Source organism: Vombatus ursinus, unplaced genomic scaffold (genome assembly GCF_900497805.2).
Source record: "Vombatus ursinus unplaced genomic scaffold, bare-nosed wombat genome assembly UNPS02009205.1, whole genome shotgun sequence".
In the NCBI taxonomy this organism is placed as follows: Eukaryota; Metazoa; Chordata; class Mammalia; order Diprotodontia; family Vombatidae; genus Vombatus; species Vombatus ursinus.
In genome coordinates, this window is record NW_020948983.1 from 4,083,848 (window position 1) to 4,107,367 (window position 23,520).

At 35.1% G+C, this 23,520-nt stretch overlaps 1 protein-coding gene across 1 annotated transcript in view; it reads right to left on the minus strand.

The window, feature by feature from the left end:
- CCDC172 (coiled-coil domain containing 172) overlaps positions 1-23,520 on the minus strand; it is a 59,112-nt gene that overhangs the window by 39 nt on the left and 35,553 nt on the right. The window contains exons 4-7 of the mRNA XM_027851484.1: positions 18,685-18,850; positions 13,392-13,493; positions 12,474-12,576; positions 4,071-4,158 (exon numbers count right to left, since the gene is read on the minus strand). Of these exons, the coding sequence (XP_027707285.1) occupies positions 4,071-4,158; positions 12,474-12,576; positions 13,392-13,493; positions 18,685-18,850 (459 nt within the window). The remainder of the gene's footprint in view (positions 1-4,070; positions 4,159-12,473; positions 12,577-13,391; positions 13,494-18,684; positions 18,851-23,520) is intronic.

Here is a 23,520-nt window from a genome sequence, read left to right on the forward strand (position 1 = left end):
AAGAATAAAAATAACAGTAATTAGAAATATAGAAAATTTAAAAATTGACCCAGGGTGGGGAACCTGCGGCCTCAAGGCCACACGTGGCCTTCTAGGTCCTCAAGGGCGGCCCTTTGACTGAATCCAAACTTCACAGAACAAATCCCCCTAATAAAAGGATTTGTTGTGTAAACTTAGACTCAGTCAAAACACTGTACCCAAAGACCTAGAAGGCCACATGTGACCTAAAGGCCACAAGTCCCTACCCCTGGCCTAGATATTAGCAGACTACTTCTGAATTTTTTGTTTGTAGATTTTTATGCACAAACACAAACTAGGTCTTCTGCACTATTGAAATAGTTTTTAAAAGAAAAAAACTGCAGGGGAAGCTAGGTGGTGCAGTGGATAGAACTCCAGCCTTGGAGTCAGGAGGACCTGGGTTCAAATCCGGCCTCAGATACTTGACACTTAGTAGCTGTGTGACCCTGGGCAAGTCACCTAACCCCAACTGCCTCATCAAAAAGCAAAAAAAAAAATACAGAAAATACACTTAAAGAGAAAATATAATGAGTTAAATTAAACTTTTTAAAAATGAATCAAAGCTAAATGATATATAAAAATTCTAGGATGGCAAAAAACTTCATTCATTTCACAGCTGGCAAAAGTCAGAGGTTAAAAGCAATCCAAATATGTTCCCACATAACCTGAAGATAAGGAGTTTTCAAAAATAGAATCTACAACTTTCTGATGTAATAAAAAGAAATTTTTCACTGTTTCAAGTTCAGATATCATAAAAGTATAATTTATGCCTATCAAAAACAAAAAGCTTTTAAGCATTATGATAGTTAAATGGTTTCAGCACATTAATCCTCTAATAACAGATATTCAGTCAAAAAGAAATGTTGCAAGGTGAAATTTGAAGTTTAAAAAAACTGGTTTTTAACATGTGCTTTCTTCTCTTATAATGGTACCTTGATTTACACAGCACCTAAATTCCACAGAGCTCAAAACATTTCACGGATTTACTCTGCCCATAAATTTTTTTTCCTGGTAGAAGCAGATCCAGATGTTTCTGTTAAATTTGCATCTGATAGAATTCAGATTCTTTTGGTGAGGTAAAACAAAACAAAACAAAACAAAAAAACTAACATATCAAGATCCCAATTTATTTGTCTATTTATAGGACCCCAAAAGACTTATTTTCATCTCTAATGTAAATCCATTTGAGGAGAAACATTCTAACTGCATTGGGCTGCATTAGGTAGAGCACTAACCTCTCAAATTGCTCTTACCTTCTGAAAAATATCATTAGTTAATCAGAGGAAAAGCCTCTAAGAATTTATAATGGGGGGTTGAGAATTAAGTCCTCTCCTACCCTCTATGACAGGAGTGACCAATAAAGAATGTTTTTTTCCCCCAATGCAGTTTTTTCAGGTATATTCTGTACTCCCTTGAATGTTTGAAATTTTACAGAGAAAGTCCTTTTCTTTTTCCTTTTGACCTTGAATATATTTCATGTACCTTGTACTGAAAATCTGTACTAGCCCTAAATAATCTGCTTCAGCTGAAAAGAGAGTATATCTTTTTTTTTTTTTTTTGGCAAGGCAACTGGGGTTAAATGACTTGCCCAGAGTCACACAGCTAGTGAATGTTATGTATCTGAGGCCGCATTTGAATTCAGGTCTTTCTGATTCTAGGGCCAGTGTTCTATCCACTGCACCACCTAGCTGCCCCACGAGTATATCTTAAAAATAAGTAATATCTACTTTAAAATCTCATACCAATAAAATCATAGCTACCATTTACAAAAATTTTAAGGTGGTGTTGTTGAGTTGTTTCAGTCAAGTTCAATTTTTCATGACCCCATTTGGGGTTTTCTTGGCAGAGATATTGGAGAGGTTTGCCATTTCCTTCAGTTCATTTTATAGATGAGGAACTGAAGTAAACAGAGTTAAGTGACTTGCCTAGGGTCACATAGTTAGGAAGTGTCTGAAGTCACATTTAAACTCAGTTCCTCTTGACCCCAGGCCCAGTGTTCTATCCACTGTGCCCACACACCCCTTCATAAACATTATCTTATTCAATCCTCATAACAGCCCTAAGAGGCAGGGACTACAAGTATCATTGCTCTTCTTTTACATAATAATAACTATCATTTATATAGCACCTACTCTGTGCTAGGCTCTGTGTTAAGGGCTTTACAATTATTATTTCACTTGATCTTCAAAGCAACCCTGGTAGATAAGTATGATTATCATCCCTATTTTACAGATGAGGAAACTGAGGCAGACAAAATCTAAGTGACACAACTCATAAGCTTTCAGAGACACCATTTAACCCTCAGTCTCTCCTGGCTCTAAGTTTTATACTCTTTCGACCATAGCATAGGCATTGCTATTAAATAAATGATATGAAGGAGAAAGTTATATGAAAGCAGAGACTTTTTTTATACCTTAGCAAAGTTTGTTAACTTACATATAGAAAGGACCTTATTACAAGTAAATCCCAAGGCATGGATTCTAAAGACAACATAGTGAGATTCAATTGTAATAATAATGATAATGATAATAATAATAATAATTGCTATATATAGCATCTCTTTGCATAGACTGATGAAATGCTTTCCTCATAGCAACTCTATGACTCAATCAGTCATCAAGCATTTTTAGAGGACCTACTATGTTCTAGGTAGATACTGTGCTGAAGTAGAGACCACAAATATTAATGGTCTTCATTTTAAAAGAGGAATTTGAAGCTTAAAGACTTTGTACAAAGTCACAAAATTATTAAGGACTGAAAGCAAGATTTGTATCTGGGCCTTCGGAAACCAAGATCTAATGTTCTTTCCATGATACCATTCTAATTATAAACCTATTTAAAATGTGCTAGTTTCTCATTTCCCCCAAGAAAATTTCCATACCTTCTGGATTGTTTACTAACTGCTCCTCAAATTTAACACTCCTTCTCCTGCCTCCACGAAATCTCACAAGCCATCCCATGGCCTACAATCCACTCCTTCCTGATTTCTGCCTTTCGGAATCTTTACCCTTGTTCAAAGCTTAATTTAACTGCTGCCTCATGAAACCTTCCCCTTTAATGCCTGTGATTAGTCTTTTCACCCTCCCCATATTGTACTCCCCACTCCACAGGAGAACGTAAACTCCTTGACATTTAGGCTTGTTTTATTTTTATTTTTGTATCCTCAGAATCTGGCAAGGTACCTATGAAATGTATAATGAAAGTCTATTAAACGGAAGTGAACTGAAAGACCCTACTGTAGTCCGAAATGAGACCTCCTTAGCATGATAGGAGTTTGAGCTGGACAGGCCTTAAGAGATCATCTAGTCAGCCCCCTAACTTATACTATTCACATGCTAATGAAGCACATATTACCTTGTGCCAACTTTATCATTATCATCATTATTATTATTATTATTATTATTATTATTATTATTATTTAATTCTCATGCTGGTATTTTAATGTGTTGGGCATTTCTGTTACTTCTAGTCTTTTCTATCTAATTAGAATGAAAGCTTTTTGAAGGCAGGAATCATGTCTTTATACTCTGCTATTTCTCCTTCCCCCTATTGCATATTAAGGAAAACGATGATTGAACAATTACGGATAATATCAAGGTATATGATCAGTAGCTTTCAGAATTTGTTTTAGTCTGCCCAAAATTTAAAAATAAGGAGAAACTCTAAGAAATACCACATTTTAAAATATCACAGTAGCATATGGAAAATAGCATGTACAATATGATGTGCAGAGCTCATAAGAAAAAAAGTTAGATTAACATACATATATATTAAAAATGCTCCTTAACTTAAAAAAAAAAAACCTCTTTGCTCCAAATCCTCTAATGTCTAATTTTTTTCACAGATATTCAAATAATTATCTCCTTCTGTCTATAATTTCTTTTGTGGAATGATGACAAACCAGATTACCCTAAAGTTATTTAGCTTGAAACAGATGTGAGATGTATGTGTGTGTGTGTGTGTGTGTGTGTGTGTGTGTGTGTGTGTATACAGTCATATGATTAGGTCAAATAACACTACACACAAATGAAATCATTAGTAAAATGGCTTACCAATTCCAAAAATTCTATTTCTGATCGGAGAGCTTCATAAACACTTTCCATGTCTTCTTCCTCATAAAGTTCTAATTCTTTTTTAAGTCTGTTATAAAAGAAAAAAAAAGTATCAGTATGGCATACGACACTCTGTTCAAATAACTATTTCCTAAATTGAGATAGACAGACTTGTAGTTCCTATAATCAGAATTGTGAAGTTAAGACTGGATGATTTGGAAAGAATATGTGTTCAAAGCTCTGGAAGAAATATTTGATACTTTAATAAAATATATTTCTCTTGAGAAAATAGAAAAGTGAATAAATAATAGATGTTTAATAATCCTAGAACCATAAAGGAGGAAAGCATGGTTCAGTTTACTGAAACTCGGTACTGAACTGAGTCAAGAGACCTGAATTCTGTTACTAGCAAGAATAAGGTTTATATATAGGGCTTTCAGGTTCATAAAGCCCTTCCCTCACAATCACCTTGTGCAGGTATACATATCCTCATTTTAAGGATAAGTATACTGAGGCTAAGAGAGATGAAATGAACTCTGTTACTGTCACAATGGCAAAGCCAACTGACATTTGTATGATGTTGGAAAAGTCTTTTCATTTCTTTTGGCCTTGGTGTCCTCCTCTGTAAGGATATATAAGGCAAATTCTCCATCTCTTAAAAAAAATTAAAAGGTCCCTATCAGTTTTCAACTTCTACAACGCAAATTATAATTTCTGAACACGCTGCTATACATCTGGAGATATACTTGTCAAATAATGACAGTTGAATTTCAATGAGATCAATTAAGCTTAATGATATCTCTTTGCCCTGATTAAGTCTATTTTCCTCTCTGATTCCAATATTATTTTCTTATTTTCTTTATAAAAAAGTATGTGCTGTGTGTAATTTTAGCCCTGAAAAATAGTAACAAGAATCATCAGATTTACAACAGGGAAGGGAGAAAATTACCCTCATGTATCTGAAATGTATTGTGTTCTGAACCTGAAGAACTCTTGAAAAATAAATAGAAATTCTGAAGCACAGCTTATAAGAAAAGGATATAAGAAGTTATTAATTTTGTGTAGCAGAAAGCTGCAATCAGGACTGTGGGATATATTTTAATGAATAAATGGGAAAACAAAATCAAAGGCAACCGAGCTTTACAAGTATATTGGCAGATTCAGAAGAGAACACAAAGTAAATGTATTTTTTTTTAAATTTTGTCAAAATGTACATTATAATATTTTCCTACTAAATAAAAATGTAAATATCTCTAATTCTAAGATTTCAGTAGGAGAATTATCCCAAACTAGTTCTATTTATCTATTAGTATTTTGTGTGACTTAAAAAATAAAACTTTTTAAAAGAGCCCAAGGAAGAGAATTAATTTAGGCTGTATAAAGGAAGATTCAATTTCATACTGCCATACTTAGATACTTTCATTTTGCTTCATTTTTATTTATTTTTAAATAAAATAGAATCAGTCCCCTACCTATTGTACCATTCACCACGAATACATCTTCCTGTGAGTTCTTTCTTGTCCCTCATAACACCAATGCTGATCAACCTTCCCCTCCCCCCAACTCCCTTTTTAAAGTTGGCTAATAATAACAGAACAAGAGGGTACCAAAATTAAGGAGGAGGATATTTAAAGCAAATTAAAGGAAATATTTTTAATACAGCATACAATCAAGCTATAGAATTCATTCTTACATTGAAAGGTCTGTTGTTAGATTTAAAAGAGGAAGCAATGATAATGCTATGAATATTAATAACATTTGCAGCGAAAGAAAGCAGTATAATGGTAAGCAAACCTCATGCCCCAGTGGGTGGACTGATTGCCTGCAATTGTCACCTCCTCCCCTCATTTCACAGTAACTAAATGCAGTTACCTACTGTGTGTAAAGCACCATGATGGACACTAAGTATAAAGATTTAAAATAAAAATTAAAAAAACCTACAGTTGTTGCAGAAAGTTTACAATCTAATAGAGAGGAAGTCTAGTCTAACCTTCTAAATCATCAACTAATGGTCAGTGCCCTATTATACTTAGCCAACATTCAAAATTGATATAGTAATTCCATGGTTTTGTCTTTTTTTTGTTTGTCTGTTTTGTTTTATTTTGTTTTCCCTAATAACCATTCAAACACAGAATAGTTTCACTGAAAAGATACCTTCTCGTGAGTAAAGTTGAGCAAAATGACTATTCTTAAAATTAAAAGTTTTACCCTATCCTAAGTGTACAAATATTTTTAGAATATTCTTTGAAATACCAAATGCAGTTTTCTCAGTTTTCTAAAAGTTGGGCAACATTATTTCAGAGTTTGGGGGAGAGGCTGGCAAAATCACTAACATTCATTACAAGCATAACTTTTGTAGTAATCAGTTGATTCTACTATCAAATTTTTCCCCTTGTACTTATTTAGAAGCTCAGTAATTACAGTCTGTGCCAAGAATATTACACTCACAAAACAGGGGATGTCTGTTAGCTTAGAGGCTACACAATCAATGCTGTAAAGACGCCTCTGTTAGTGAATAAATGATGAACTTTTACCAGAAGGGATGCAGAGTCAACAGAAACATTCAACAAAATTCTGCAGCAAAGAATGGACCTGGAGTTGGAGAAGGAACTTTCTATGTTACTTATTTCAAAACAGGAAGAACTATCTCATTTGGATAAAATCATATGCTCAAAAATTTTTGGAAACACTATTTTGTAGAAAACTGAAGTATTTTCTTGTTAGCTATATGGACCTTTGATTTTATTTCCTCTAATGTCAAGATGCAAAGTGTAGACAGAATTTCCTAAAAATAATTTGTTTTTTAACAATCTCTATTCCTCTTTTTGGATAATAAGAAAGATCCATGTTAAAATACATATATGAAAATAACTAAATATCTACACATATAAAACATATTTAAAGAGATCCTGGAAAGTTTGAAAGTATTTTGGTATTATATAATTTTAATTATTTCATATCTTATATTCTTTTGTATAAATCTAATGATTGTCAATGTTATCTCTATGGCTATTTTTAGATGTATTTTTCACCAAAAATATGAAAGCAGTAATTTACCATATTGTATAAATACATTGTCTGTCACTGTAGAGAAGGTGCCAACCTACATTGGTAAAGTCCCCTCATCTTGATGTTTTCTACACCAGTGAAATTACAAGTCCTGTCTTTATCTGTATCCTCCTGCAAAGTGCTGGTAAATTTAATAATACCTTGCTCATTGCAAATATGGTATTGATTAAAACCCACTGTTTTCAGGTGTTCAAAACAAAGTGATCTCTCCTTCCTTTTAAGTCTCTTGCAGAATTTTGCTAGACCTTTCATTTGTCCTTATTATATATGTCTACCTTGTTCTTTCTCTCTCTCTCTCTCTGTCTCTCTTCTCTATCTCTGTCTCTCCTCTCTTTCTTTCTCCCATTTCTTCATCTTCCTTCTCTCTCTTCACCCCTTCTCCTCTGTCTCTATCTCCCTTCTCTCCCTTTCTTCCTCATTTTCTCTCTCTCTCTCTCTCTCTCTCTCTCTCTGTCTCATATTCTAGTCTCCCCCATTCCCATCGTGTTAATAGGCAAGTAAGTCTCTTTGCCCCTCTAAGCCTCACTTTTCTCAGCTATGTAATGGAGATACTATTTATATTATCTACCTCATAGGTTTGTTATGAGAAAAATAGTCTCTAAGTCTTAAAGAGAATATATGTGAATTATTATTACTGAACACTGCCCAAGGGCGAGGATTGCGTTGTTTTCCATCTTTGTGTCTTCACTATCCATCACAGGTTTGTTAACTAAATTATTGTTAAGTGGCTTAAAATCTGAAACCTTGCATCACTTCCACTTATATTAGAAAAAATACATCGAGATTATCTTCAGAACTTGAAAACTATTCTATCAAGAAGCTTGGTAGACAGGGAAAAGAATGAAGATAGTTAAAGTTGTTTCCTATACTGAGTGTCCATTACTTTATTTTTTGCCACAAATAAATGTTTTTGGTTTTGGTTTTTTCCCAAAAAGACTATGACCCAGAACACTTAGAATAAAGGGAATGCCACAGTAAAAGATAATAGAATATAGTTTTTCAAAGAGTTCAGATTTTTTTAAAAAATATATTTTTCATGGAAACTCAATTAGGCATATCATTTACTTTCATGCTGTTATTTGAAAAGCCATAGACATAGACACAATGAAAAAGATTAGAAAAATAATGGGAGAGAAGAATAAAAGCAATATCTCATACTTTTGTAAACATTTATAGTCTATAAAATGCTGACTATTCAATCAGTATATGTTTTCACTATTCTGTGGTCTGAGCTAGCCAAAACACTGATACTCAGCTCCCATTGAAAATAACGGCTCAATCCTGGCTCAGCCTCAGGATCGGGAACTTGATCCAAAGCCCTTGGGAAAAGGTAAAAAAAAAAACAACTCATTTATCCGTGGGATCTTGGGTTAGGCAACATTTTGGAAGCCCTGCCACTATACGTAGGACCATTAGGTGGCGTAGTGGATAGATCCGGGGTAGGAGGGAGGGGAGGGCCTGGAGTCTGGCAGACTCATCTTCCTAAATTCAAATCTGGCCTCATCTTCCTGAGTTCAAATCTGGCGTCAGACACTAGCTGTGTGACCCTGGCAAGTCATTTAATCCTGTTTGCCTCAGTTTCCTCATCTGTAAAATGAACTGAAGGTCATTACCACTCCAGTATCTTTGCCAGGAAAAACCCAAATGGGGTCACAGAGATGGATACAACTGAAAACAACCCCTATATATAACAATGTAGAGGAGAATTGACCTGACTTCTAGAATTTGGAATATAATGACACACCCGAGTGATAAACAACTACTACTCTGGGGATGAAACTAAAGGTTGCTTTGCTACTCCACCTGATAAGTCTATTATTCCACAGGGTTTGATATGGGAATCTTTTAGAAACAGAAAAGTTTCAAAATACTATCTTAAGATTTCTAAATATAGAAAAAAAAAAAGAAAATGTTCAAAGAGAGAACATCAAGTCTTTTTTGCCCCCAGACTTGTGATTTCATTAGGAACTCTTCTGCCCAGTACCTTCCTTTGCAACTGAAAGGCTTAGAGAGTTGCCTGGGGCACTGAGAAAGTTAAGTGATTTGCCCAGGTCCCACAGCCCAATTAGAATCACAGGTCTGATCTTAAGTCACGTCTCCCTGACTCCATGGCCAATTCTCTCACCACAAGGCATCCAATATAAATTACTGGCTATGTAGATGCACAGATGGCATAAAGATAAGTTTCAATAACTAACCCAAATAATGATAAAAAAAAACAAGGAAAAGCTACTAATTATAAGAGAATTTCAGTGATGGAAATGGAACAAATTATAAATCAGTGTGCTCTGATTATTACACACAAAGATAATCAGCCCAAAAGAAGAAATAATATTTCAAATGTTCTTTTACAATGAAGATTTAAGCTCTTTTTTGCCCAAGATTTAATAAGAATAATATCAGTAATGATAAAAATAATGCATTACAATTTATTTTTAAAATCCTTACTGCCAAGATTTAAACAATTAAGAATACGATAAAATGCATATACAACACACTAAGATATTTAGCACATCGTAAGAAGACATTTCTTCTAAAACGTTTAAATGAAATTAAATGTTTAAGTTAAATTTATTTGGGCCTTCGTGATTTCAGTTTATTAAATAACTGTCACATATGCTAGTTTGCAATCATCAGCCTCTGGTTACTGCACTAGCTATAAGATTGATGGTCCTTTTCCCTAAATCTTCATACTCAGTAACTTGGCTCTTCACACGGGCTATCTTTCGTGAAATTGACAAGGGAATTAAGTAAAGTTATACATACAGAAGAATAGAAAGTGGGAATAGATAAGTATCAGAGCATTCCATTTGCAATGAATGGAGTAGGGTGCATGGACCAATGATTCTTTCTATCCAAATTTCCTATGCTGCCATTTGTTAGAAAACAAGTGCTCCCTAACAGACTATGTATATGTTTAATTTTCGCCTAGAGCATATTTTTATGACTGAGTTATAAACCTCTGAAACTGGGGTTCATAATGGAAACCCTTACAATACCGACTGTAATGATGCTAGTGGGCACTGCCATAAAAAAAAAGTCTAAAACAATCAATGAGCAGATTGTCATTACAGAAACTCATTTTGCATCACACAGATCACTCAAGAGATTGATATTTTCTGCTTATAAAACTTAACATAAAATTAAATTGCAAGTATTTTCTCAAAACCACTAGAATGATGGCCTAAGGCAATACACTGTTAATATGAAGCATTTGTTCAGCTCTAGTGGACATATTTCCTGTATGATTTATGTGAAAGAAGGCTTCATTTGCTTCTTCATGGTTTTAGTAATGAGGTTTCTTTTTCTCATAATATGAAACCCAAGAAGCAAAGCTGGGTTTTTTTAAATTAATCCAGCAAATAAAAACTGAATTATTAAATAATGCAAGTCAAATTAATACATTTGGGGTTTTTTCCTGGAGCATATGACCATAAGAAATTTCAAACACATGCTATTCTTATGTAATAGGACTGGGCAAAAGGAACATCAAAATTCTAAACAGCAGAAACACTTTTTGATTCTTCATGCACATAGCAAAAATGATCAATTTTTAATAAAGTAGTGGATTTTTTTTTTCTGATTTTCTCCTGAAATGTAAGAAGGGACGAGAAATTTTAGCTATCTGGATGATTTTTTTAAACCAAAAGTTAAAAGCAGAAGACAGAATTGTTAACAATGAGACAAATTTTAATACCTTTCATTGTATCTAAGGTGAGAATTTAGAGATTGTCTAGTCTGACCTGACACCCCAATTTTTAGATAAGGAAACTGATGGCCAGAGTTTGGCAGAACTCAGAGTAAAAACTCAGTTCTGATTCTTAGTCAAATCTCTTCCTACTACTCTAAACTGCTTCTCAAGTGAATAGCACTGAATACACAATGATTTTAAAGAGGGAAACATTACATACAGAGACAAAAAATGTTTTAAAGTATTAATAACATATGTTCAAGCAGGTGTATGCTTTCACTGGTGTAAGGAACTCCCAAGTTCCGAAATTCCTCCCACCAATGCAGTTCAGCTTCTACAACTTTTAGTAATAGAGAGCTGCTTGGGGAAATGAGCTTGAGTGACTTGTGAACTGTCACAAATAATGAGTGTTCAAAGAAGAACTGAAAACAGGTTTTTCCGTCTGTCTCAAAGACTAGCTGTCTATCTAATATTCCACCCAATCTCTCAACAACATGATAAACTGTGAGATTTACATATAATATTTTTCAATTAGTTAAATATTAGAATATTATCCTGCTTTACAATTCTTTATCTGGAATTTAAGCTTAGAATTTTGCTCAAATATATTAGACAAAGTAAATATTTTATTTAAAGGTGATGATAACGTTCCATTTGTAACCCACACAGATGGGAAAAGGAGAAGATCCAACAAATGGCATCCCAACAATCCACCAGTGAGTGACATTTTGGAACTAGGACTCCTAGGAGTATTTTTGTGAAGATTTCTGGGAGGAAGACACTGGAAAGAAAGGAGCTGAGAGTTGGAGTTTGGAGTTCATTCTTCATCTTGGGGCCATGTGGACAGTCTGGGGTCAAGCACTGAGTTAGTGCTCCCCTGCTTCTCCCCTGCATGGAAAGACTGAGACAAGGGAACTACTGTGCTAGAAAGGATGATGGTTGGTGAGATAAGGCATCTAACACTTCAAAGACAATTTCGTTCTCTCCAAGTTGCAGAAGACAACTCCCATAAACTGAATGTGTCCTCTGCGTTCTTGCTCCACAAGAAAAGAAGGAGTCTCAAGCAGTAAAAGCTGAGGCTGGCAGCTATTATATCCATGATAAACCCTAACCTTAATTGCTTCCTTGTTCTCAGTTCTTTCCTCTTTATATAAAGAAGAACTGGAGGCTTGTTTTCATGTTTAATGTGAGCAGCTCTGATGTAGGTTTGAGGAAACGTACGAGTCTGTGTAGAAAGCAAGAGATGTCTCCAATTTCAGCTTCTAGTAAAGGGGTATAAAAAAGGCAATAGCTTCCCACCAGGGAATCACAAACACATACTTTGGAGGTACCTTTTGAAAACCAGGCCACATACCTCGCTGGGTCCCCTGCAAGGGAAAAACAGGAGAATAGAAATCTGATCCAGTGTTAGACCCTAGAATATCCACATGGCCTCAATGATGCAGGATAAAATCCTGACTCCAACTCTTGATTCCTTTCTTTCCAGCATCTTTCTCCCAGAAATCTTCACAAAGAATCCCTTAGAAGTCCCAATTCCAAAACATGGACTGGTAATGGTTCAACTGATGGACTCCATGGATGGTGCCTGTCATGGTGTCAAATCTCCATGGCAATGTAGAATATACAATTATAATAGGCCTTACCTTATACATTCAGGATCATTCTGAGGTTTTTCACTGATTCTGACTTTTTCTTCCTCTAAAAATTTGGTGGTACATATGGCTTCATTTACATTATTTTCAAAAACTGAAAAATAAAAATGACATGGTTATGACTAGCTTCTCCTTGTGACTATCAGCTACATGACCCGAGAAGTTACTTCTCTGGGTCTATCCTGGACTAGGAGATGAATGGATTGAAATATTTTCCCTTACAAATCTAAGATTATATGAATCTGCTAAGTATCACCTATATTCTCCTATACTTAGAATATTCTAATACTTTTTTGGTTTGAATGTACAAAATCATATAGTTGATTTTTTTTTTTAAAGCTCTACTTCAGGGACAGCTAAGTGGCGCAGTGGATAGAACACTGGCCCTGGAGTCAGGAGGACATGAGTTCAAACCCAGCCTCAGACATATAACACTCACTAGCTGTGTGACTCTGGGCAAGTCACTTAAACCCAATTGCCTCACCTTAAAAACAAAATAAAAAATAAAAAATAAAAGCTCTACTTCAAGCTCTTAACAAGATTTAATACAGAAATCATTTAACTCTTCCCCCTCCCAGCAAACACACATACACAGCACGCACATACAGAACCCCAACAACCAACTATAACAACATCAAACACCAAATTGTAAAACAAACTGTCTCTGAGTATTAAAAAAAAAACCACTATGTCTCAAGTGGTCAATATAGTGTTTTTGTTGTTGTTCAAAGAGTCTACAGATTTTCTTTCAATGTGACTTTGCAAAAAAGAAAAAAAAAGCATATAGTGGAAAAGCACTATAATAAAATTGGTTTATATACTTTTATCTTTCCTTTATAACCATATCAACATATAACCATTCCCATTAGAGTTTATTAGACCTAAAATTATTAAATATTGAGGTAATACCTTTAAGTTTTCTCTGAAGAACAAATAATTCCTGCATCAATTCATTCTTTTGTAGCTGAAGTTCATTTAACTGGACACTCTTATGTTCCATTGACTTTATTTCTGAGAAAACATTCATTTAATATAGCAATTATCATTACAGCTCTCTGTTATAGTCAATATTGGATTATCAGTGTAGTAAATTTTTAGACTTAAAGCTGCTTTTCCCCAGCTGTCCAATATGCTCCTAGGCCACTTTAATCAATCAGTGACGTGTACATGCTAGCATGTGCATCACAGTGCTGAAGTGGGAGTTCGCATTTTTATAGCCACTTAAAAATCTGCAAAATGCTTTACATACATAATCTCATTTGATTTTCCCAGCAACCTTCTAAAATACGTATTTGCATAGTTATTATTATCCCACTTTAGAGATGTGAAACAAACTTAAAGAAAGTGACTTGTTAATGGTAGTATCCTGTGATTAACCAGAAGAATATGCCTCCACTCACCCAGGTCTGACCCCTATTATGCAATAGGTATTAACTGCATCTAGTTCTAGTTAGAACTGGATGCTGAAACTCTTCCATAAGCTTGCCATTGTGACCCACTTATAATTTCAATTCCCCCCATCCTAAGGGTTTCTGTGCTCCATGTCCACTGTGGCACAGTTTGAACAGGCCTTCCTAGTTAATATTTAGAGAACTCTTTTGCTATTGGCCCATGTTCCTTTATCTGATTGCTCCACTGGTAACAAGGCAAGTCCTTTGTCTAAAAACCCAAACAAATGTGAGCTCCGAGCTGCTATGGGCCTTTGATTTGAGCACACACCTCACCACCCTTCAGGCCCCCACCATCCATGCTGCTCCAGGGCTACTAGGGATGAGGGAGGCTTACCACAACTCTATCCCTTAACTAAATCACTGCCCCTTTGTCCACACCTCTAACATCATGCTTGGTTGTAGGTATCAATAAATTGTTTTGACCTATCTTACTGTTGATGCATGCTAGTCATCCAAATTCCACTAGAAATTTTATCACGCCATGTTAGTTTTCCAATTGGTTCATGCATACTGAATCAAAAATATTTTAAATGAAAATCATGGGAAATATAATTGAAAAGTAAATCTGCTATAAAAATCAATCACATGACACATTTTAAAAGATTCCTGTCTTAGGTACCATGCAGATAACTTAAATCTTCTCTATTAAATATAAATATAATTATATGTTAATATACAAAGGAGAGGGGCAGATAGGTAACACAGTGGACAGAGTGCCAAGCCTGAAGCCAGGAAGACTCATCTTCGTGAGTTCAAATCTGGCCTGAGACACTTACTGAACTGTGTGACCCCAGGCAAGTCACTTAACCCTGTTTGCCTCAGATCCTCATCTGTAAAATGAATTGGAGAAGGAAATGGCAAACCACTCCAGTATCTTTGCCAAGAAAACCCCAAATGGGGTCACGAAGGGTCAGATACGACTGAAACAATTCAACAACAACAATGATCCAAAGGAGGTATGTTTTCAGTTAACAATCACAGAAAGTTTAGGCCCAGAATAACCTTATAAACTTAAAAGAGCAGAATAAATTAGACAAGGTTAGCTGACGTAAGCTATGTTTAGACAAATGATCTATAGAAATTAAACATGACTGTGACAGAAAGGCGTTTGGACTTAGATTCTTAAATATTTCCAGAACACAGAATGTATTTCATTTTCTTATTCCTAGTTATCAAAGATGGAAAGGAAAAATTCTAATCTCTGAATATGAGAATGGAAGTGAAAAAGAGAGAGTGCACAAAAAATTATAGCTATTCCTTATGAAATATTGTGAGAGATCAAAAGATGTACAAGAGGCCTTTCCCTCCATGAACTTAGAATCTAGTAATAAACATAGGCATATACAAATAACAACTTAAAAATAATATATGATAAGCACACAATAGCAAAAAATATGCTACTTAGTAGCATATAATAGGAGAAAGTCATTGATTCCAACTTTCTCATATTAAAGCTGAGGACCCTAATGGTTAAGAGACTTGTCTAAGAAAGAACAGACATTTATATAGCACCTACTATGTGCCAGGAATTGAGCTAAGTGCTTTACAAATATCATCTTGTCTGATTCTCACCACAACCATGGAAGGTATGTGCTGGTATTATTGCCATTTTACAGATGTGGAAACTGAGATAAACTATAGTTAAGTGACTTGCCCAGAATCACACAGCTAAATGTATCTGAGGTCACATTTGAACTCTGGTCTTCCTAACTCGAGGTCCAGATCTCCGTGCACTATGGTGCCAGCTAGCTGCCCTCAAGATTGCACAAATATTAAGCAGCAGAATTAAGATTTGACCCCTGATCCATCACTTTTTCTACGGCACCACGTTTCTTCCCACTATTGGTCACAATCTTTACCACTGGAGGGAGTACTTGCCTTGATGAGATTACATCTTTTCCAGATTAAAGTATCCATATTTCTTAATGTTTTATTTGTCGTATTTCAATTTCTCCAGTTGTCCCCCATACTCTTTGAAAATTGCTCACTCAGATCTGGATTTCTGGATTTCTTTAGGTAGTTTGAGGTAATTTCTCCTTATAATTGTACTGTTGGAGTTTACAATTTGTCTAGGCATATTGAAACATAGGTTCTATCTTGTTGAGGTTGGACAAATTCTTTCTAGTTATATTTTGGTTGCTTATTTTTTTCTAATTCTTGGAATTTTACTTTGATGATCTCCTAAAATATACTGTTCAAAATCCCTCTCCAAAGTTTTTTTTTCCTAGTATGTCAGAAATTCTGAGTGGAGTTGTATCATGACCTATTCTCTAAATTTGACATTTCAATCTACATAGCTTTTCAGTATTTGGATAATACTATGATTTTGTTATTCTGTGATTTTGTAATTTATATTTGTTTACAGCTGTTCTGCATTGTGGGTGATTTAATTTTCTGTTAAATATTCAATTAATTTAACATATATGTAATACTTTACTGAGCCCTACTGAATTCTCAAATTTGTGGTGAAAGTATCAAAATTTTAAAACTAGAATGGATCCTAGAAATTATGTATTTCTGGTTATATCTATAGTTTTTTTATTTTTTTCTATTGACCATTTTCTTCACCATTTCTTTCTAATTATTTCCAGCATCTTTTAATTCTTGCTTAAGCTCTTCCCAAGATTTCTTGTCATCTTTAAAAAGTTTTCTTTTATTTGGTCTCATAATTTTCTTTCCAATGCTAATTCTTACTTAATTTCATTATCCATCTGAGGATGTCTCTCAGGAGATCTTACATGGTTTCTCTTTCCACTTGAATTGCTTCTGGTAATTTAGCTGATTCAGTTTCTCTAAAGTATTTTTTAAATTATATCAACCTTTTTTTTTTATTTTGCTCATTTTTTTACTTTTAATTGATTTAAAATTTTTTCCTGAATGATTTTCCAGCCTGTTTTGTTCTCTCTAGTGTTTCCATTTATTGTTTTTAAAGCCAAGCTCCCTTAAATCCTCTCACTCTACCATCTTGACTGGAATATTAATAATTTTTAGAACAAAAAATATTGGAGAAAGATAAAACATAACTCTTTGAATAATTGCCATGAGTCCCAAAGATGCGCAACGTGTCCCCAAAGTCTTACTGTAGTTTTAAAGTATTATAACTTAAAACTATATTTAAAATTTCAGGATATCTGTGTGTAAATCCCCAGAATAATTTAAAGACCTGAATATAAGGACTACTGTAATGGAGTATCCTTCCCGATCAGGTCTTGGGGTTGGGGGGATGGAAGTGGTAGGGAAGCTGCGGAAGATGCATTCACCAACTTTCAGATATTTCTCATGATACTATAAACTACATTGTACCGCCAAGTGGCTCACCCGTTTCTCAGGAAAGGCGCAAAGGGTATATGCCCTTTCTCTTCAGTCTTTCTCATTTACCAGCCCCCCTCTTCCCCATCACTATGAATATATTTATTTTCCCAGTTAATCAAAGAGGAGAAGAAAGGGAATTATTCTCAGCATCAGGTAACTGCAAGCCTCTGAGTTATTTTGGTACAAAAATAATAGCAAATAGGATTATAAAATCCCAGATTTGGATCTAGAATGGATGTGAAGATGTGATGATACAGTCAGAGGAATACCGATCTAGGGCTGGAAAGATCTCAGAAGACGTCTTCTCCAATTTCCTCATCCTCCACTGAGAAAACAGAAGACCAGGGAGGTCGTTTCTTGTTCAATTTTACACAGATTAACACTGCAGAGGAGGCAGTAGAGCTGGGATTCAAAACGCTGATCCTCCAGCACAAAATTCAGCGCTCTTTCAGATGGTCTAAATGAAGCTAACAAGTCAAAGGATAGTAGTGGTGGTAGTAGTAGTAGTAGCTGTAGTAGTAGCTGTAGTAGTAGTAGTAGTAGTAGTAGTAGTAGTAGTAGCAGTTGTTGTGGTAGTAATAGCAGTAGTGGTGATAGTAATGGTAGTTGCTATTATAGTAGTAGTAGTAGAAATAGCTGGCATTTATAGAGTACTTTCAGGTTTGCAAAGTGCTTTACAAACATCATCATTTTATCTTTACAACAAGTCAGACAGGGAGATGCTATTTTTAATCTTCATTTTACAGATGAGGAAACTGAGACAGATGAAGGTTAAGGGACCTGCTTAGGGTCACACAGCTAATCAATATCTAGGGCCACATTTGAACTGAGGCCTTCCTGACTTTAGTTACAATACTCTACCCACCACACCACCTAGCCATCTTCTCTAATAACAGTGAAGCGAATTTGACAGCAATTCACCTGAGAAAGGGATGTCTTAGTCTTTCATTCAATAACTAATTTTGCAGAAAAAAAACATATTAAAATGTCTTGGAGGTCATACAGCTGTACATTTTTTATGAGAAAGAAGTAAATACCTCCAAAGCAAGTTCATATGAAGGATTTTTTTTTCTCAGAGAAATTAAGTTTCAGAGTGTAGTCCAAGGTCAGAATCCAATCAGGCCTATGCATTCTAGCAGAGTGTGAGATGATGTTCATATTATGGTCCTGAGTCTTTAAGATAAGTGAAAAAAAAAATCCTCCAGAGTCCTTCTCTCTCTTGACATTAAAATGTTTCTCATAATGCTTCTAGCTCAAATCTTGCCTCATACAGTCAGTTTATTAAAGCAGAGGAGTATATAATACTTTTAAAAAAGACTGATATTAAAAACAAATTACAAGTGGTGGTGTATAAAGGGTTAAACTTGAAACCTCTAGACATTTCACTGATCAGAAAGACCCTACTTCCTAGTGATACCCAGAAAACAAGGTATACCTACCACTTTTCAAAATATTTTCCTGTTTCTCTAAATCAGATATTTCAATCTTGACTTTTTCTTTAATCAAAAGTTCTCTCTTATTTATTAATCCATACTCGTTATTGAAGTCTGTAATCTCCTTGGTAAATCTTTCTTCCTCTTCTTTTATTTTTTTCTTCATAGTCTCCTGAAATGTAGAAATGAAACCTCATAAATGGAAGCTAATAATTCTTTTTTCCTTTAAGAATTTAAAGTACATTCAAATTACAATAAAAATTTTAAAAAGAGTTTCTCTGCCTTAAGTAATTTTTTTAAAGTTTTTTATCTAAATGTATTTAATTCCATTTTAATAAATGATCGTCTTAAAATTCTCTTGCTTGATCATTTTAAATAACATTTTTACACTTAAAATTCTAGAAAATGTTGTTTGCCACAGTTCTGCCACTGAAGGACGACATTTATTTGTGATTATAAAACCCTAGGCACAGATTTGGCTTCATAAATCTGGACAAGACCCTGAACTTCTCTGGGGAATAGAAAATATTAGAAAGTTCTATTGTTGTTTAGTTGTTTCGGTTGTATTCAACTCTTCGTGACCCCATTTGGGGTTTTCTTGGCAAAGATACTGGAGCAGCTTGCCATTTTTTTCTCCAGCTCATTTTACAGATGAGGAAACTGAGGCAAATAGGATTAAGTGACTTGCCTAGGGTCACATAACTATTAAGTGCCAGATTTGAACTCATGAAGATGAGTCTCCTGACTCCAGGCCTGGCGCTCTGTGCACTATGGCGCCACTTAGCACAGGAAGTTCTATTATATGCTCTCTGAAGTCTCTTCCAGCCCTAAAATTCTCATCTGCCATTTTGTCACTACTCTAAAAATATGTATAATAAAGTAATAAAAACAATTGAAAATGATCAACCAGAAGCATACCTGCCATACTGGTCCAACCATGGGCTTTCTGAAAATATGTCACACCACCAAAATAACATCTTTTTAAAAGGAAAAAAAATTTGTATAGGTATACAAAGAAAAATATACAAAACTACCTTACTCATGATATGTGAAAGTTTTCCATGTTTCTTTAAAATTCAATGAAGATTTTTTTTATTCACTTTTATTACCAAAGTTGTCTTCATCTTCATCATTTCTTTTTTATTCTTTAAGAGTATGATCATTTACTTCACCTAAGTCTGAGGGAAAATTATGGCCTTCACAGTACTTGCTGGAATTTCCACAAAAAATTTTAAAAGTTACCTTTTTAAAAGGAAAATAAAAAGACTCCTAAATATCTAAATAAAGCCTTGATAAATTTGGCTTCAGTTTCCTCATTTGTAAAACAGGAGGTTTGGTTGAGGTGATCTCTACTGTCTATATATCCTGGAGAGGAGAGTTTGAAGACACGTCCAGATCCTGTTTGTTCCCCTTATTATGTATTTCATCTTGGACAAATCCCTAAAGCTCTCATAACTTCAGTTCTCTTATCTCAGGGTTTTGAGTTAAGTGATCTCTCTGGTCATTTCTAGTTCTAAATTCTTTGAAACCAAATTCAACTCAATATAATTGGACAAACATTCATCCCATGCTTACTCTGTGCGGAGCACTGTGTTAGGTGCTGAGGATGCAAAGACAACACCAAGCAGAAAAAAAAAAGTCCCTTCCTTGAGGAGTTTATATTCTTTCATTCCAAACTCTTAGTTTCAAATAACACAGTTTAAATTCTATGAAATATCAATAGCTGATTTGTATTGGAAATTTGAATTTTAATAAAATATTAATCATGCAGGAACCTAAACATTAATATATTTCTGAAATGTATTTTAAGAGAAATAAAATATGGCCCACTTGCAGAAACTTGCACATTCTCCCTATTGATTTAAAACAAGTAAGGCTGTTGTTGGACCTTGTTTGCAAAAGGTAATTCAATTCAACCAACTATTTCTGAAGAATGTGCAAGGAAATGTTTACATAATGGGAAATACAAGGATGGGAAACAATGCTGTTCTTACCCTCAAGAAGGTTATAACCTAATAAGAGTGAAACATAAGTATTCAAATAAGGATAATATGAGGTAGAATATAATAAATATAGGGAGAGATAGAGATAGTTTTCTGACTTTTTGATGTATTCAAGTCAATTATTTGAGTGTTCTACCAAGTGTAAGGTATGGAGCTGATTTTAAGAGAAACAAAAAGATGAACAATAACCCTAATTTTCCTACTTCAAGGAGGAGGGATCTATGATTTTTATTTTATTCTTTTTTTTGCCAACTTTTGCCAACTTGCCAACTCAGGTTAAAAACTCTAAAAATCAAAAGGTAGTCATCAAGAATTGCAGTGCCTGTAAACTGTGGCATTGTGAGTCCATCCAGCTGATGAAAGTCTCCAAACTTAGCTGGGCTGGTGCTGAGAAAAGACAGCTTTTCACCAGGTCCATAATTTCAGCTGAAATTATAAACTGATCTTCCTAAAATACAGGTCTAACTATTTCACACCCTCTCTTCAATAAACTCCAGGGGCTTTGTTTTACTTCAAGGATCAAATATAAAATCTTCTGTTTCATTTTCAAAATCCTTCATAATCTGGTCCTTTCCTACCTTTCCAGTCTTGTCACATTTCACTCCCTTCTGTCTTCTCTATGAACCGTGCTTCTCCTCACACATGTCTCTCCATCTCCCGACTGATAATTTTCACTGGCTATCCTCCTCTCTGGAATTCTCCCCTTCCTTATCTCCTCCTCCTGGTTTCCCTGGCTTCCTTCAAGTCTCACCTATAGTACTGCTTCCTGTAAGGTCTGTGCTAGTATTCCTTAAGCTTAATGCTTTTCCTCTGATACTAGCCACATTTGATCCTGTATATATCTTATTGGCTCATAGTTGTTTCCTTGATTAGACTGTGAATTCCCTGAAAGTCAGGAACGTTTTTTGCCTTTCTCTGTATCCGTGGTGCCTGGCACATACTTTGTTGTTGTACAGTCTTTCAGTTGTATCTGACTCTTCATGACCCCATTTGAGGTTTTCTTGGCAAAGATACTGGAATGGTTTGGCATTTCCTTCTGCAGCTCATTTTACAGACGAGGAAACTGAGGCAAACAGGGTTAAATGACTTGCCCAAGGTCATACACAGCTAAGCTAGTAAGTGGCTGAGGCCACTTTTGAACTCAGGAAGATGAGTCTTTCTGATTCTTAGCCTGGTTCTCTATTGTCCTGCCTAGCTACCCCCTCTAGCACATAATAGGCATTTTTAATTTTTCTCATATTTATTTTATTTTTATTTTATGGAATAAAACAAGCATTTCCATAACACAATATAGTAAAAAAAAAAGACAATTGCACGTGAAACTGTAAATCTATTATGTACAACTTGCTATTCCTTTTAAATATATAATAATCATCATGCAAATTTCTTTTTTTTCTTTTTTGTTCCTTTTTTTCTTTACTCCCCTTCCCCCCTCCCCCAGCTCCAGGGATGGCTACCATTAGACACAAATAAGTACATATATATGTATATGTGTATATGTATATATATATAAATTAGTCTATGCACACCACTATTTATCAGTTCTTTCTCTGGATGCAAGATGCAGATAGCAGCTTTCTACACATGTCCTTTATAGTTAATCTGGTTATTTATAATAGTCAAAATGAGGGGCAGCTAGGTGGTGCAGTGGATAGAGCACCGGCTCTGAAGTCAGGAGGACCAGAGTTCATATCTGGCCTCAGACCAAACACTTGACACTTACTAGCTGTGTGACCCTGGGCAGGTCACTTAACCCCAATTGCCTAAAAAAGAAAAAAAAGATGCTGAAACAAAATTACTTACACCACTACTAGACCTATTTCCAAACAAAATAGGCATTTAATAAATGCTAGTTGACTTATTAACTAGTTTAGTTGTTCCTGCCAGATCTTGTGCTCTGATGTCACAGACATCAAGACTCCAGGGTTACTTCTTTTTTTTTTTAGTTAATAAATTTACTTATTTTTAATTTTCAACATTTACTTCCACAAGATTTTGAGTTCCAAATTTTCACCCCATCTCACCCCTCCCCCCACCCCAAGATGGCATGCATTCTGAATACCCCTTCCCCTAGTCTGCTTTCCCTGCTATCTCTCTCTGCCTTACCCTTCTATTTTCCTGTAGGGCATGATAGATTTCTTTACCCCATTTCCTGTATTTCTTATTTCCCAGTTGCATGTGAAAACATTTTTTTTAAACATGTGTTTTTAAAAACAATTTTGGGGTCCAAATTTTCTCCCTCCCTCCCTCCCCACCCACCCTCATTGAGAAGGCAAACAATTCAATACAGGTTATACGTGTGTAGTCATACAAAACACTTCCATAGTAGACATGCTGTGAAAAACTAACTCTATTTCCCTTAATCCTATCCCACCCACCCCCCATTTGTTCTATTCTTTCTTTTGACCCTGTCCCTCCTCAGAAGTATTTGCTTCTGAATACCCCCTTTCCCAATCTGCCCTCCTCTCTATCATCCCCCTACTCTCTTGTCCCCTTCCCCTCCTATTTTCCTGTAGGGTAAGACAGATTTCCATACCCAATTGAGTGTGTATGTTATTACCTCCTTAAGTCAAATCCTATCAGAATAAGATTCACTCATTCCCTCTTACCTTCCCCCATTTCCCCTCCCCTGTAAGAGCCTTTGTTTTTTGGAGGTTTTTTTTGCAAGATAATTTACCCCATTCTACCTTTCCCTTTCTCCTCCTAGTATAATCCTCTCTCACCCCTTAATTTTATTCTCCAGATATGACCCCTTCATCTTCAACTCACCCTGTGCCCTCTATCTATCTATCTATCTATCTATCTATCTATCTATCTATCTATCTATCTATCTATCTAT